The sequence below is a fragment of the Molossus molossus genome, unplaced genomic scaffold (genome assembly GCF_014108415.1).
Source record: "Molossus molossus isolate mMolMol1 unplaced genomic scaffold, mMolMol1.p scaffold_m16_p_10, whole genome shotgun sequence".
In the NCBI taxonomy this organism is placed as follows: Eukaryota; Metazoa; Chordata; class Mammalia; order Chiroptera; family Molossidae; genus Molossus; species Molossus molossus.
In genome coordinates, this window is record NW_023425345.1 from 99,891,951 (window position 1) to 99,904,745 (window position 12,795).

At 43.4% G+C, this 12,795-nt stretch overlaps 1 protein-coding gene across 3 annotated transcripts in view; it reads right to left on the reverse strand.

The window, feature by feature from the left end:
* The window catches only part of MTUS2 (microtubule associated scaffold protein 2), a 389,435-nt gene that overhangs the window by 112,490 nt on the left and 264,150 nt on the right, over positions 1–12,795 (reverse strand). For all 3 annotated transcript variants that reach the window (XM_036252380.1, XM_036252379.1, XM_036252378.1), the window contains one exon: positions 10,394–10,605. In XM_036252380.1, the coding sequence (XP_036108273.1) occupies positions 10,394–10,605 (212 nt within the window). The remainder of the gene's footprint in view (positions 1–10,393; positions 10,606–12,795) is intronic.

Genomic DNA, 12,795 nt, shown 5'->3' on the forward strand with positions numbered 1-12,795 from the left:
TGCTGAAGCGAATTCTGCTTCATGTGGTCAGCACCTGCACAACAGCTCATGCACTAAGGTACAAATCAATCCTCACGGTAAGCCAGCTGGATGGTCAACCACACATATGAATAGGCCAATAGATATCAAGACTCAGTTACAATAGGGGACCCATATAACACACATAAGGTACATTCCTGGAGCACCCAACTCAGGTGATCAAGGAGACTGTGCCACTGGGTCCCACAAGACACCTACTACATAAGGCCACCCCACCAAGACTGGAAGTCATAGTATATTTACCTAACACAGAGAAAGAGCTAAATGAAATGTATACAAGCAATTTACCAGATATAGAATTAAAAATAAATGGTTATGAGGATGCTCAAAGAACTTAGTGAGAACTTCAACAAAGAGATAGCAAGTATTAAAAACAAGTACATAGAAAACATAAAGAAGAACCAGTCAGAAATAGAGAATACAATATCTGTAATGAAGAATACACTAGAAGAAATAAACAGTAGATTGGATGAAACAGAGGATCAAATCAGCATTTTGGAAGAAAAGGTAGCAGAAAACACCCAACCAGAGCAGCAAATAGAGAAAAGATTTTAAAAAATGAGGATAGTTGCCCTGGCTGGTTTTGCTCAATGGTTAGAGTGTTGGCCCCTGGACCAATGAGTTGCGAGTTCAATTCTGGTCAAGGGCATGTCCCTCAGTTGTGGTTTGGGTCCCCAGGCATGGTTGGGGTTGTGTGAGAAGCAACCAGTTGATGTGTCTCTCTCACATTGATGTTTCTCTCTCCCTCCCTCCCACTCTATCTGAAGATAAATAGAAAAAAAAAAAAATCCTCAGGTGAGGATTTAAAATGAGGATAGTTTAAGAGACCTTTGGGACAACATGAAGTGTAACAACATCCACATCACAGGGGTACCAGAAGGAGAGAAGAGCGAGCAAAGAATCAATAAATTATCTGAAGAAATAAAGACTAAAAACTTTCCTAACCTGGTGAAAAAACAAGACACACAAGTTTAGGAAGTGCAGAGAGTTCCAAACCAAATGAACTCAAAGAGGCCCACACCAAGACACATCATAATTAAAATGGCAAAGGTTATTTTAAAGACAAAGAGAGCATCTTAAAAACAGCAAGAAAGAAACAGTCACCTACAAGGGAGTTTCCATAAGACTATCAGCTGATTTCTCAACAGAAACATTTCAGGCCAGAAAAGATTGGAATAAAATATTCAGAGTGATGAAAAGCAAGGAGATACAAGCAAGACTACCTTATCCAGCAAGGCTATCATTTAAAATTGATGGAGAAATTAAAAGCTTCCCAGACAAGAAAAGCTAAAGGTGTTCAATGACATCCAACTAGTATTATAAAAAAATGTTGAAGGGTCTTCTTTAAGAAGAACAAGTAGAAATAAAAAAAAAAAAAAAACAAGAGGAAGAGGAAGAGGAAGAGGAAGAGGAAGAGGAAGAGGAAGAGGAAGAAGAAGAAGAAGAAGAAGAAGAAGAAGAAGAAGAAGCCGCCGCCGCCGCCGCCCTGGTTGGTTTGGCTCAGCGGTTGGAGCATTGGCCTGTGGACCAGAGAGTCTTGGATTTGGTTCCCACTAGGGGCATGTACCAAAAAAAAAAAAAAAAGGAGGAGGAGGAGTAGAAGGAGTAGAAGGAGGAGGAAGAGAAGGAAGGAAGGAAGGAAGGAAGGAAGGAAGGAAGGAAGGAAGGAAAAAATGGCATTAAATACATACCAATCAATAATCACTTTAAATGTAAATGGCTTAAATGCTCCAATCAAAAGACATAGGGTAACTGAATAAATAAATGTAGACATAAATGCTGTCTACAAGAGATACATCTCAGAATGAAAGATACACACAGACTAAAAGTAAAGGATGGAAAAATATATTTCATGCAAATGGAAGTGAAAAACAAAGCTGAGGTAGAAATACTTTTATCTGACAAAATCAACTTTAAAACAAAGTCTATAGTAAGAGACAAAGAAGGATACAACATAATGATAAAGGAAGCAATCCAATGAGGATATAACCCTTGTAAACATTTATGCACCCAACATAGGAGCACCTAAATATATAAAGAAAACCTTTGTGAACAATAAGGAAGAAATCAATAGTAATACAGTCATAGTAGGTATTTTAACACCCCATTGACATCACTAGATAGATCTTCCAGACAGAAAAGCAACAAGGAAACAGCAGCCTTAAATGACACACCAGATCAGATGAGTTTAATTGATATCTTCAGAGCATTTCACCCCAAAGCAGCAAAATATACACTCTTTTCCAGTGCATGTAGAATACTTTCTAGTATAGACCACATATTAGGCCACAAAACAAGTCTCAATAAATTTAAGAAGACTAAAATCATATCAAGTATCTTCTCTAACCACAATGGTATGAAACAAGAAATCAATCACACACAAAAACCTGAAAACACACAAACACATGGAGGCAAAATAACATGTTACTAAACAATGAATGGATTAACAATGAGATGAAGGAAGAAATAAAGATACCTTGAAACAAATAAAATGAGAACACAACAACCCCAAATCTATGGAACACAGCAAAAGCAGTCCTAAGATGGAAATTCACAGCATTACAGGTCTACTTCAAATAACAAGAAAAATGTTAAATAAACAATCTAACTTTACACTTAAAGGAGTTTGAAAAATAACAACAAAAACAACCTAAAGTGAGTAGAATAAAAAAAATAACAAAAGTCAGAACAGAAATAAACAAAATAGAGTATAAAAAAAATAAACACAACACAAAACATCAATTAAACCAAGAGCTGGTTCCTTGGAAAGATATACAAGATTGACAAACCATTAACCAGACTCATTAAGAAAAAAGGAGAAAGGACCCAAATAAATAAAATCAGAAATAAAAGAGGAGACGCAACAACTGACACCAAAGAAATACAAAAGATTGTAAGGAAATATCAAGAACAACTATATGCCAACAAATTTGATAATTTGGATGACATGGATACATTCCTAGAAACATACAACCTTCCCAAACTGAATCTGGAAGAATCAGAGAATCCAAATAGACAGATTACACCTAGTGAATTGAAGCAGTAATAAAAAAAACTCCCAACAAATAAGTCCTGGACTGGATGGCTTCACAGGTGAATTTTATCAAACATTCAAAGAAGAACTAACATCTCTGCTTCTCAAACTTTTCCAAAAAAATTCAAGAGAAGGGAAACCTCCAAAGCTCATTTTATAAGGCCAGCAATAATTAGCCTAATTTCAAAATGAGAAAAAGAATGAAAATTATAGGTAAATATCCCTGAGGAACACAGATGCTATAATCCGCAACAAACTATTAGTAAATTGGATCCAGCAATACATTTAAAAGATCATACACCATGATCAAGTATAATTTATCCTGGGGATACAAGGTTGTTACAATATCCATAAATCAATAAATGTGATACACCACATAAACAATATAAAGGATAAAAATCACTTGACCATATCAATAGATACATAAAAAGCATTTGATAAATTCTAGCACCCATTTATAACAATAAGACTCTCAGCAAAGTGGAAATAAGAGGGGACATACCTCAACATAACAAAGGCCATATATAACAAACCCATAGCAAACATCATGCTCAATGGGCAAATATTGAGAGTGTTTCCATTAAGATCAGGAACAAGAGAGGGATGTCTGCTTTCACCAATCCTATTCAACACAGTACTGGAAGTCCTAGTCACCGCAATCAGAGAAGAAAAAGAAATAAAAGGCATCCAAATAGGTAAGGAAGAAGTAAAACTATCACTATCTGCAGATGACATAGTACTTACTGTCTATAGAGAACCCTAAAGATTCCACCAAAAAAACTACTAGAACTGATAAATGAATTCAATAAAGTAGTAGGATACAAAATAAATATCCAGAAATCAGTTACATTTTTTTATACAGCAATAATGAACTATCAGAAAGGGAAACTAAGAAAACAATCCCATTTACAACTACATAAAAAAAATCTAGGAATAAATTTAACCAAGGATATAAAAGACCTGTACTTGGAAAATTGTAAGACACTGAAGAAAGAAACTGAAGACAATACAAATAAGTGGAAGCATATATCATGTTCATGGATAGGAAGAAGTATCATTATCAATATGTCCATAGTATCCAAAGCAATTCCTATCAAGATACCAATGGCATATTTCACAGAACTAGAATAAATATTCCAAAAATTTACATGGAACCAAAAAAGACCCCAAATAGTCACAACAATCTTGAGAAAGAACAAAGTTGGAGGAATCTGGTTACCTCATATCAAACTATACTACAAGGTCAGAGTAGCCAGAGTATTCAGAACAGCATGGCTATGGCATAAAAACAGACATTAGATCAATGAACAAAACAGAGAGCCCAGAAAAAACCATACGTTTATGATCAATTAATATTTGATAAAGAAGGCAAACACATACAATCAGGTAAAGACAGTCTTTCAATCAATGGTATTGGAAAAACTGGACTCATATATGCAAAAAAAAAAAAAAAAGAAAAAAGAAAGAAAGAAAAGAAACTAGACCATCTTCTTACATTATACACAAGAATAAACTCACAGTAGATTAAAGAGTTCAATTTTAGACTTAAAATCATAAGGCTCCTAGATGAAAACATGAAAACAAAATCTTGGATATTTCTTGTTGCAATATTTTTTCTGATATATCAACGTGGGCAAAGGAAATAAGAGAAAAAAATGAACAAATGAGCCTATACATCAAACTGAAAAGTTTCTTCATAGCAAAGGAAACATCAACAAAATGAAAAGACAACCCCTTTGAATAGGTATTAATATCCAAAATTCATAAAGAAATTATAACACTCAACATGAGCCCTGGCTTCTGTGGCTTGGTTCTCAGAGTGTCAGCCTATGCACCGAAGGGTCATGGGTTGAATTCCAAGTCAAGGGCCTACACCTGCGTTACAGGTTTGATCTCTGGCCCTGGTCAGGGTGCTTGTAGGAAGCAACCAATTGATGTGTCTCTCTCACATCAATGTTTCTCTCTCTCTCTTCCCCTCCCTCTCTCCCTTCTACTCTCTCTCTAAAAAAAAAAAAAAAAAATCTCTCTCTCTCTCTCTCCTTGGTAAAATATCCTCGGGTGAGGATTAACAACAACAACAAAAATCAACACCACACAAAACAACAATCCAATTAAAAATGGGCAAAGGACCTGATAGACCCTTCTCCAAAGAGTACATACAGCCCTGGCTGGTTTGGCTCAGCGGTTAGAGCATCGGCCTGTGGTCCTGAGAGACCCGGGTTCGGTTCCCGCTAAGGGCATGTACCTCGGTTGCAGTTTGTCCCCGGCCCTGGTTGGTTGTGTGGGTGGCAGCCACTCAATGTGTCCCTTTCACGTCGATGTTTCTCTCGCTCTCTTCCTCTCTCTCCCTCCCACTCTATCTGTACAAAAAATGGAAAAATGTCCTCGGGTGAGGATAAAAAAAAAAAAAAAAAAAAAAGAGTACATACAGATGGCCAACAAACATATGAAAAGATGCTCAATGCCACTAACCATCAGAGAAATGCAAATTAAAACCACAATGGGATATCAGTTCACACCTGCCAGAATGGCTACCATCAATGAAACAACAAGAGCTGACAAGGATATGAAAAAAAATGAACCCTTGTGCACTGTAGGTGGGAATGCAGATTGGTGCAGCTACTGTGGGAAATACTATGAAGGTTCCTTAAAAAATGGAACTCCCTTATGACCCAGCAATTCCACTTCTGGGACTGTATCTGAAGAAATCTGAAACACTGATTTGAAAGAATATATGCACCCCTATGTTCATTGCAACATTGTTTACAATAGCCAAGATTTGGAAGCAGTACACATGTCCATCAGCAGGAGTGGATACAAAAGCTGTGGTACATTTACACAATGGAGTACTACTCAGCTGTAAAGAGAAGAAAATCTTACCTTTTGTGATAGCATGGATGGACCTGGAGATTATTGTGCTAAGTTAAATAAGCCAGTCAGAGAAAGACACATGCCAAATGATTTCACTCATTTATCAAAACTACTGAACAACATGAACTAACAAACAAAATAGGAACAGACTCATCAATAGAGTAGACTGACAGCTATCGGATGGGAGGGATATTGTGGAGGTGGGTAAAAAAAAAGGTGAAGGTATTAAGCAAAACAAAAAAACCTCATAGCCACAGCCCTGCAGGTGTGGCTCAGTGGATTAAGTATTGTCCCATGGACTGAGAGGTCAGGGCACATGCCCAGGTTTCAGGCTCGATCCCCAGTAGGGGGCATGCAGGAGGCGGCCGATCGATGTTTCCCTCATCATCAGTGTTTCTGTCACTGTCCCTCTCCCTTCCTCTCTGATTTCAAGAAAAATATTAAAAAACAAAACAAAACAAAAAACAAAACACATAGACACAGACAACAGTATAGTGATTACCAGAGGGAAAGGGGGAAGGGAAGGCTGGAAGGGGGTAAACGGGATAAATGATGATGGAAGGAGACCTGACTTGGGGTGGTAAACACACAATACAATATGCAGATGATATATATACAATGGTACACCTGAAACCTATATAATTTTATTAAACATGTCACCCCAATAAAGTCAGTAATTTTTTTTTAAAGAATCAAGAGTAGCATTCTCAAGAACCAGGCAGCAAGAAAAAAATAACACTGTTCCACTTGACCCTCAGAAGTGTGAGTCCCTGAGAGTCACACTCATTATCACACCGCTCGGAGGTCTGGGGCTGGGATGTCAGCAAATCCATCCGGCGGGTGAGGACCCTGCCTAGTGGCAGGACGAGCAGCGCAAGCGTGAGGCGGGTCCTGGCACCGAAATGTGGCACCTTACAGTTTCTGGACCCTGGGCTCAGGCTGTGTCACAGCTGAACCGCCACAGCCCCCCTGCCTGGAGCTGTAAAGTGCAGGGCAGAAATGAGAGATTCTTATCCGCTTCCGAGTCCGTTCTCTGGTGACTCCCATACATTGGGACTTACTTCCAATATATGCTTAATGGCTCAGCACATTCTGGAAAAAGCATAAAGCAGCACTGAAATAGCTGGACTAGAAAATTACTTCTGTTCTTAAAGTACACCCAGGCCAGAACCTTTACGTACATAGAGAATGAAATAAGAGTGGTCCGTGCTGCTTTAACTTTATGTTTTATTTCTCACCCAGCTCTCACTCGTCCTGCCTGAGAGTAAACATCTGAGAGCAGGCTCTGTATCAGATGTCCTGGCACTCAACAAGGAAGTTTTACTGAGTATTTGCTCAAAGTCCCTTCATCCATTAATTCACAGCATTATCACAATAACCTTGTGAAGAGTTATTAGTCCTGTTTGAAATGGAAGAGACTGAAACTCACACAGAGGTGACTGAGTTAATGGGAGTCCGGACAAAGGGGAGGATATTATTCCTTTTGGTGATGAAGACGAGGCTCCAGGTGGGCCAGACACCTGCTGGCGATCATCGCTAGACAGAGGCGGAGGTGGGACTGACTCTCTACTGGCACCCCACCCTCCCTCCACCGTGTGGCACCCCATCCTCCCTCCACCGGGTGGCACCCCACCCTCCCTCCTCTGGGTGGTACTTTGCAGATGAATATGCTACAGTGTAGAAAAGATACATGTGTCGAGTTCCAGCAAGGTTTTCTAACCAGAAAAGTAAAAAAGATGCTGCCTTTTCAGGCTGGCTGGAGAGGTCAAGCCCTTCATAGTGGGCATGCTTAGCTATGACCGAGTTTCACACATAATGACAATGCATCAGCTCCCCACATGAGTGACACTGAACGGCTCAGGATCACGGCTGCTGTCACAGAGGCTCCGTCATTGGAGGCTTCCTGATGTCTCTGTCTCTGTTTTCCAGGTGCTTTATGCCACGTCATACGTCCTGGCTCACTAACGGCAAACTCTCAAATTAATCATCTTAAACCACACAGGACGTATGACAATCTGTAAGGAAGCCACTCAACTTCAATTACAGACTTTGTGTCACATCCATGTTTCCTTCTAGGATTTATCTGGAGAGAGAGTTGAAAAGAACACACTGTGTGGAGGTAAAATTCCATGGTCATTCGGGAGGCCTGTCTGGAGTCACTGGCTGTGATTTACTGGAAAGAAAGTGAAATCTGTGCCCCCGTCCGTGTTGCTGCAATGCCCGCTGTGCAGCCGAACGGTAGGGAGGGCCCACGGGTCCCTGCAACCCAGCCGCCCACCCGGTCGGTCTTTGATTTAAGAGCCATGTGCTCACTGCAGGGAAATAAAACTCACGGTTCGTGGGCCAACAAGGAATTTCCCCGGGACACAGAAACACAAAACTATAGGAAATGGACTCTTAATTTCAGCACGGAAACTCCCTTCTCCTCCGTGATGCCATAGTGAGGTCCAAAAGTTCCAGCCGGGACACAGCTCCTGTTACCAGTCTGTTACCTCAAGGTCTATCCACGTGAAATCTCTGTCAAGGACCTGCTAGGACTGAATGATGCAGTCACCCGGCGCAGGCAGCGTAACAGTGTCAATGTTATCACTGATCCCAGTGAATAGCCCGTTTTCCTGTTTGCTAAAGACTTCACAGGCAGTGGAAAATACACCGAGCTGAAGAACAGAAAACATGCCACTCTTTCTCTAATGAGCAAAACGCCCAGCATTTCCCATGGCAGGGCAGGCCTCTCTGACACCTCCAACATGAGTGTGTAGTTTTAATTCTTACCGGGGTGGGTACACGGCCACTTGGGTTGTGCCAGGCTCACACCGACGGTACTGGACCAGAAGGGAAGACAGGAAACTGAGACTGGGCCACTACTGCCGGCGGTTACATTTTGGTTAGAGAGACTGAGATTATTGGCAAACTGAAATCTGGTCACCGGGCCCTTCATTACAACATACTGTGATCGGCTCTTTCTGCTGGAAGTTCTAAGCAGAAGAGAACAGAGCAGCAGGAAAGACCGGCCCTGGCTTCTGTCCTGGGGACGAGAGGAGGGTGGAGGGCATCATCAAAGGCCAGTGAGCCCGGCAGGTGTGGCTCAGTGGACGGAGCGTCAGCCCATGGATTTACAGGTCTGGGTTCAATTCCCCGTCAGGGCACATGCCCAGGTTGCAGGCTCGATCCCCAGCAGGGGGCGTGCAGGAGGCAGCCGATAAATGTTTCTCACATCAATGTTTCTCTCTCCCTCTCATTAAAAAATCAATTTAAAAAATCATTCAATCATCAATCAATCAATCAATAAAAGGCCAAAGAGTCCTCCACACTTTAAGGTTCAGATGATAAATAAAACCAGTGGACACGGTGCTACCTAATATTTCTGATTTTGTTCTTCAAATTAGCCAGGGATTTTGTCAGTCCGTTTTCTTATTTGGAGCGCATATATATAGCATTTTCACTTCTTCCCATTTATAAGTACCAGAAGGTCCACATGTGAAACTCAAAATGTCCCATGGGATTTTTTTTTTTTTTTAATCCTCACCGGAGGACATTTTTCCATTTTTTGTTCAGGTAGAGTGGGAGGGAGAGAGAGGAACAGAGGGAGAGAGAGAAACATCGATGCGAAAGGAACACATTGAGTGGCTGCCACCCGCACGACCGACCAGGGCCGGGGACAAACTGCAACCGAGGTATGCGACCTTAGCAGGAACCGAACCCGGGTCTCTCCGGACCACAGGCCGATGCTCTAACCGCTGAGCCAAACCGGCCAGGACCCATGGGTTTTTAATATGCTAATTTAAGATGCTAGTTTTCTGCCCCAAACATGCTTTGGCTGTCTCAAGGTGAACCACCGACGCCTCGCTCAGACCCAGGCTTCCACCAGCCTCCGTTCCAGCCGATGGGCGGGGAGCTCGACTACACAAGGCTGCTTCCCGCCTCTGCCAGATGGCCCAGCAGCCTCTGCACACTCGCCTGCTGGGAAGAAGCCAGCCCCGTCTGCATTTCCAGACACAGCCCGGGATCAGGGAGGCCTCCCCACCCCACACTGCCCTGGGAACACGTGAGTGGGCTCTGAGGAGCCGCCCAGGCCTGGCACATCCCACCAGCAGCCAGGCCTGTCTCCCTGGGCCTGAAATGTGCAGACGTGTCTGAACCTGGCCGCCTCATCCCTGTAGTGCAAACAGTCATCGGCTCCATTTTCTTCAAGGACTTCACCTTGAAAATGTTCACTTATGTTCTTTGCTTTCTTTTTGACACAGTTTTCCCTTTTGGAAATCAGGTTATTAAATCATTCTTCCCAAACTAATTTCTTTCACAGGTAACTATAAGCTTGGCTTCCAAATGCCACCTGATGTGTGATGACCTTCTGAAAATCAAACCCCCAAACCAAACTAACAGACACGCACCCGTCACCGTGATCGCCCTCTGCCCAAAGAGCCCTTCCACCTCCGGACGTGGCCTCACCTTGCGGAAGAAGTGCTGCGTGGACACGGCGAGCGCCTGGAAGCCGCGGACGGCCCGCCGCAGCTCCCCCTGCACGAGGCCCAGCTGCCGGGCCTGCTGCTCAGTCCTCTCCTTCAGCCGCTGGACCAGCTGCCGCTCCGCTTCCCGGGCCTGCAGGTCGGGCTTGGGGGGAAACCCATTTCGGGGAGCCGTGCTCCTCTGCTTGGGGTATCCTATTAAAAAAAAACAAAAAATAGTTGTGAAAAAAACATTCAGCCCCAAAGGGACAACAGCTCTCGTCAAGGATTTCATCAAGAGCGAGCGGACCAAGGGAATTGCCAGGGTTAGTCACCGCGGATATTAGAAAGAAAAACGGCAGGGGCTGGAAACACGTGCTCTGCTCATGGGGTTCAAGCCAGGTTTCCTGCTCGGGGGAGGAGTAACAGGCCCCATTCCGGACTCCCTCCAGCTTCTTCCCTTTCTCCAGGACTGCTGAGAGGGATCGGAGCAGCTGTCTTATCTCCAAGGGAATCACTCTTTGAAAATGTCTAATGAGAAATAAGCCAATCAGTTCAGGTCAAAGTCATAGTTGTAACATAGCAACCTGTTAATTGAGCATCAGGGAGTCCTGCCCACGTGCCCTTCCCTCCCTTTCTGTGCTGGTTCTGGTGACCCTTTCTGCATCAACTCACACCTCTGATGACCTCTGCTCCGGGGTTTTCTCGCTTTAAATTTCTACAGCATCAACGTCCTCCAAAATGTTTCCCCCATGTGACCGCTCATACCACCTCCATGACTCAAGGTCCAGTCCAAGCCGCCACGACCTTTGGAATCATGGGAAGCCCTGCTTCTCACCTTGCACTGCACAGCAGCCAGAATGACCTTTGCAAATGCAAGACAGCTCGTGACCTGTGTGGACCTCCCTCCCATTATGCTCCATTGCGGTAAGAAAGTGCTCATTTTCCCGTGGCCCATGAAGCCTCTGAGATCCAGTTCCTGCCAGGAAGACAGTGTTTGTGTGGGTGGGGGTGGGGGGCTGGGGCCCAGGGAAGGGAATCAGAAACTCCTCCTGTTGAGGACAGGGTCGGGGAGGCTTTAAGGGAAAGTGAGTATTAGGCTGAAGCTTGAAGGTGCAAAGGCAAGGCCCCAGGGAGGAGCACAGACAAGCAGTGGATCGCGGTCCAAGACCCATGGGTAAGGAAGGGCCCTCCTCGGGACTGCTGTCCTTCCCGTGGGAGCTCAGAGGCTGGGCGCCCGGAGCACTCAGTGCTACACGATGGGTTTACAGTCCAGAAGTGCTTTCTTGCCTTTGCCCAAGCAGATCCTGGAGGACGGCATGCCCACACAATCATGGATAGCCTGTAACATTCCACACGTTCTTTAGCCTCCCCATCCACCTCCAGAATGCCGGGAGTAACGCATAAAACAAATCAGAACACGGACCTGATGCACAGCCAGAGCAGAGTAACGGGCCTGGAACACATAAGTGGCCTCATCTTTTAAGGGGAAATGATGGTTAATTGCTCTCTAACTACTTCTGATTGGTAATTTAATGGTAACCATGCATTTTTTAATTAACTCTTCCTCTTATGAAGAAATCACCAGAGATCGCAGTGTGGCCTCATATATGACGTATCTGAAAGTGCATGGCTTCACAGAGCAGTGGAATGTGGACTTACTGCTCCTTTACACTGCCTTTATGACAGAAGCATGTGTAGTATGGCACATTGCAGGCAAATCAATCTGAATACAGTGATACCTCGGTTCTCGAACATAATTCGTTCCAGGAGGACGGTCGAGAACCAAATTGTTCGAGAACCGAAGCAATGAAACCAATAGGAAATAATGGAAACTGGATTAATTCGTTCCAAGCCCCAGAAAATGCCTATTTACTGGCCTAATTTGTATATAATATGTAGAAAAACATAAGTCTCAACAAGAAATAAAAGTGTACAGTATGTCTACGGGTTAAATTCAGTGTAAAGCGTGACTCTCTCCACAAAGCGTGACTCTCTCTGCACTCACACTGATGACGCAGCAAGGCGCGCTGGGCCGAATGAACGCCATTCGGCTCAACTCGGCTCATCTCGGAAGTTCGAGTTCCAAATATTTGTTCGGATTCCGAGACAAAAGTTTCTCGAATCTCCTGGTCGAATACCGATTTGGTCGAAATCCGAGGCGTTCGAGAACCGAGGTATCACTGTATGTACTTAATCCCAGCGATCTCAATACCGAACACAAAAGAAAAATAACTGCCAGCAAAATATGAGAGATTTACTGCATGCACTAAACTCTGAGGCACAGACTAAGACCTAAGGTGGATTCCTTCCATGATTACAGTTTGCCGTTTTAATGCTGTAGCTGGTGAGTGTTTTGCTGAACGTATTGCGGTACCAGGTGTCTAACGCCAATATAGAAGACAC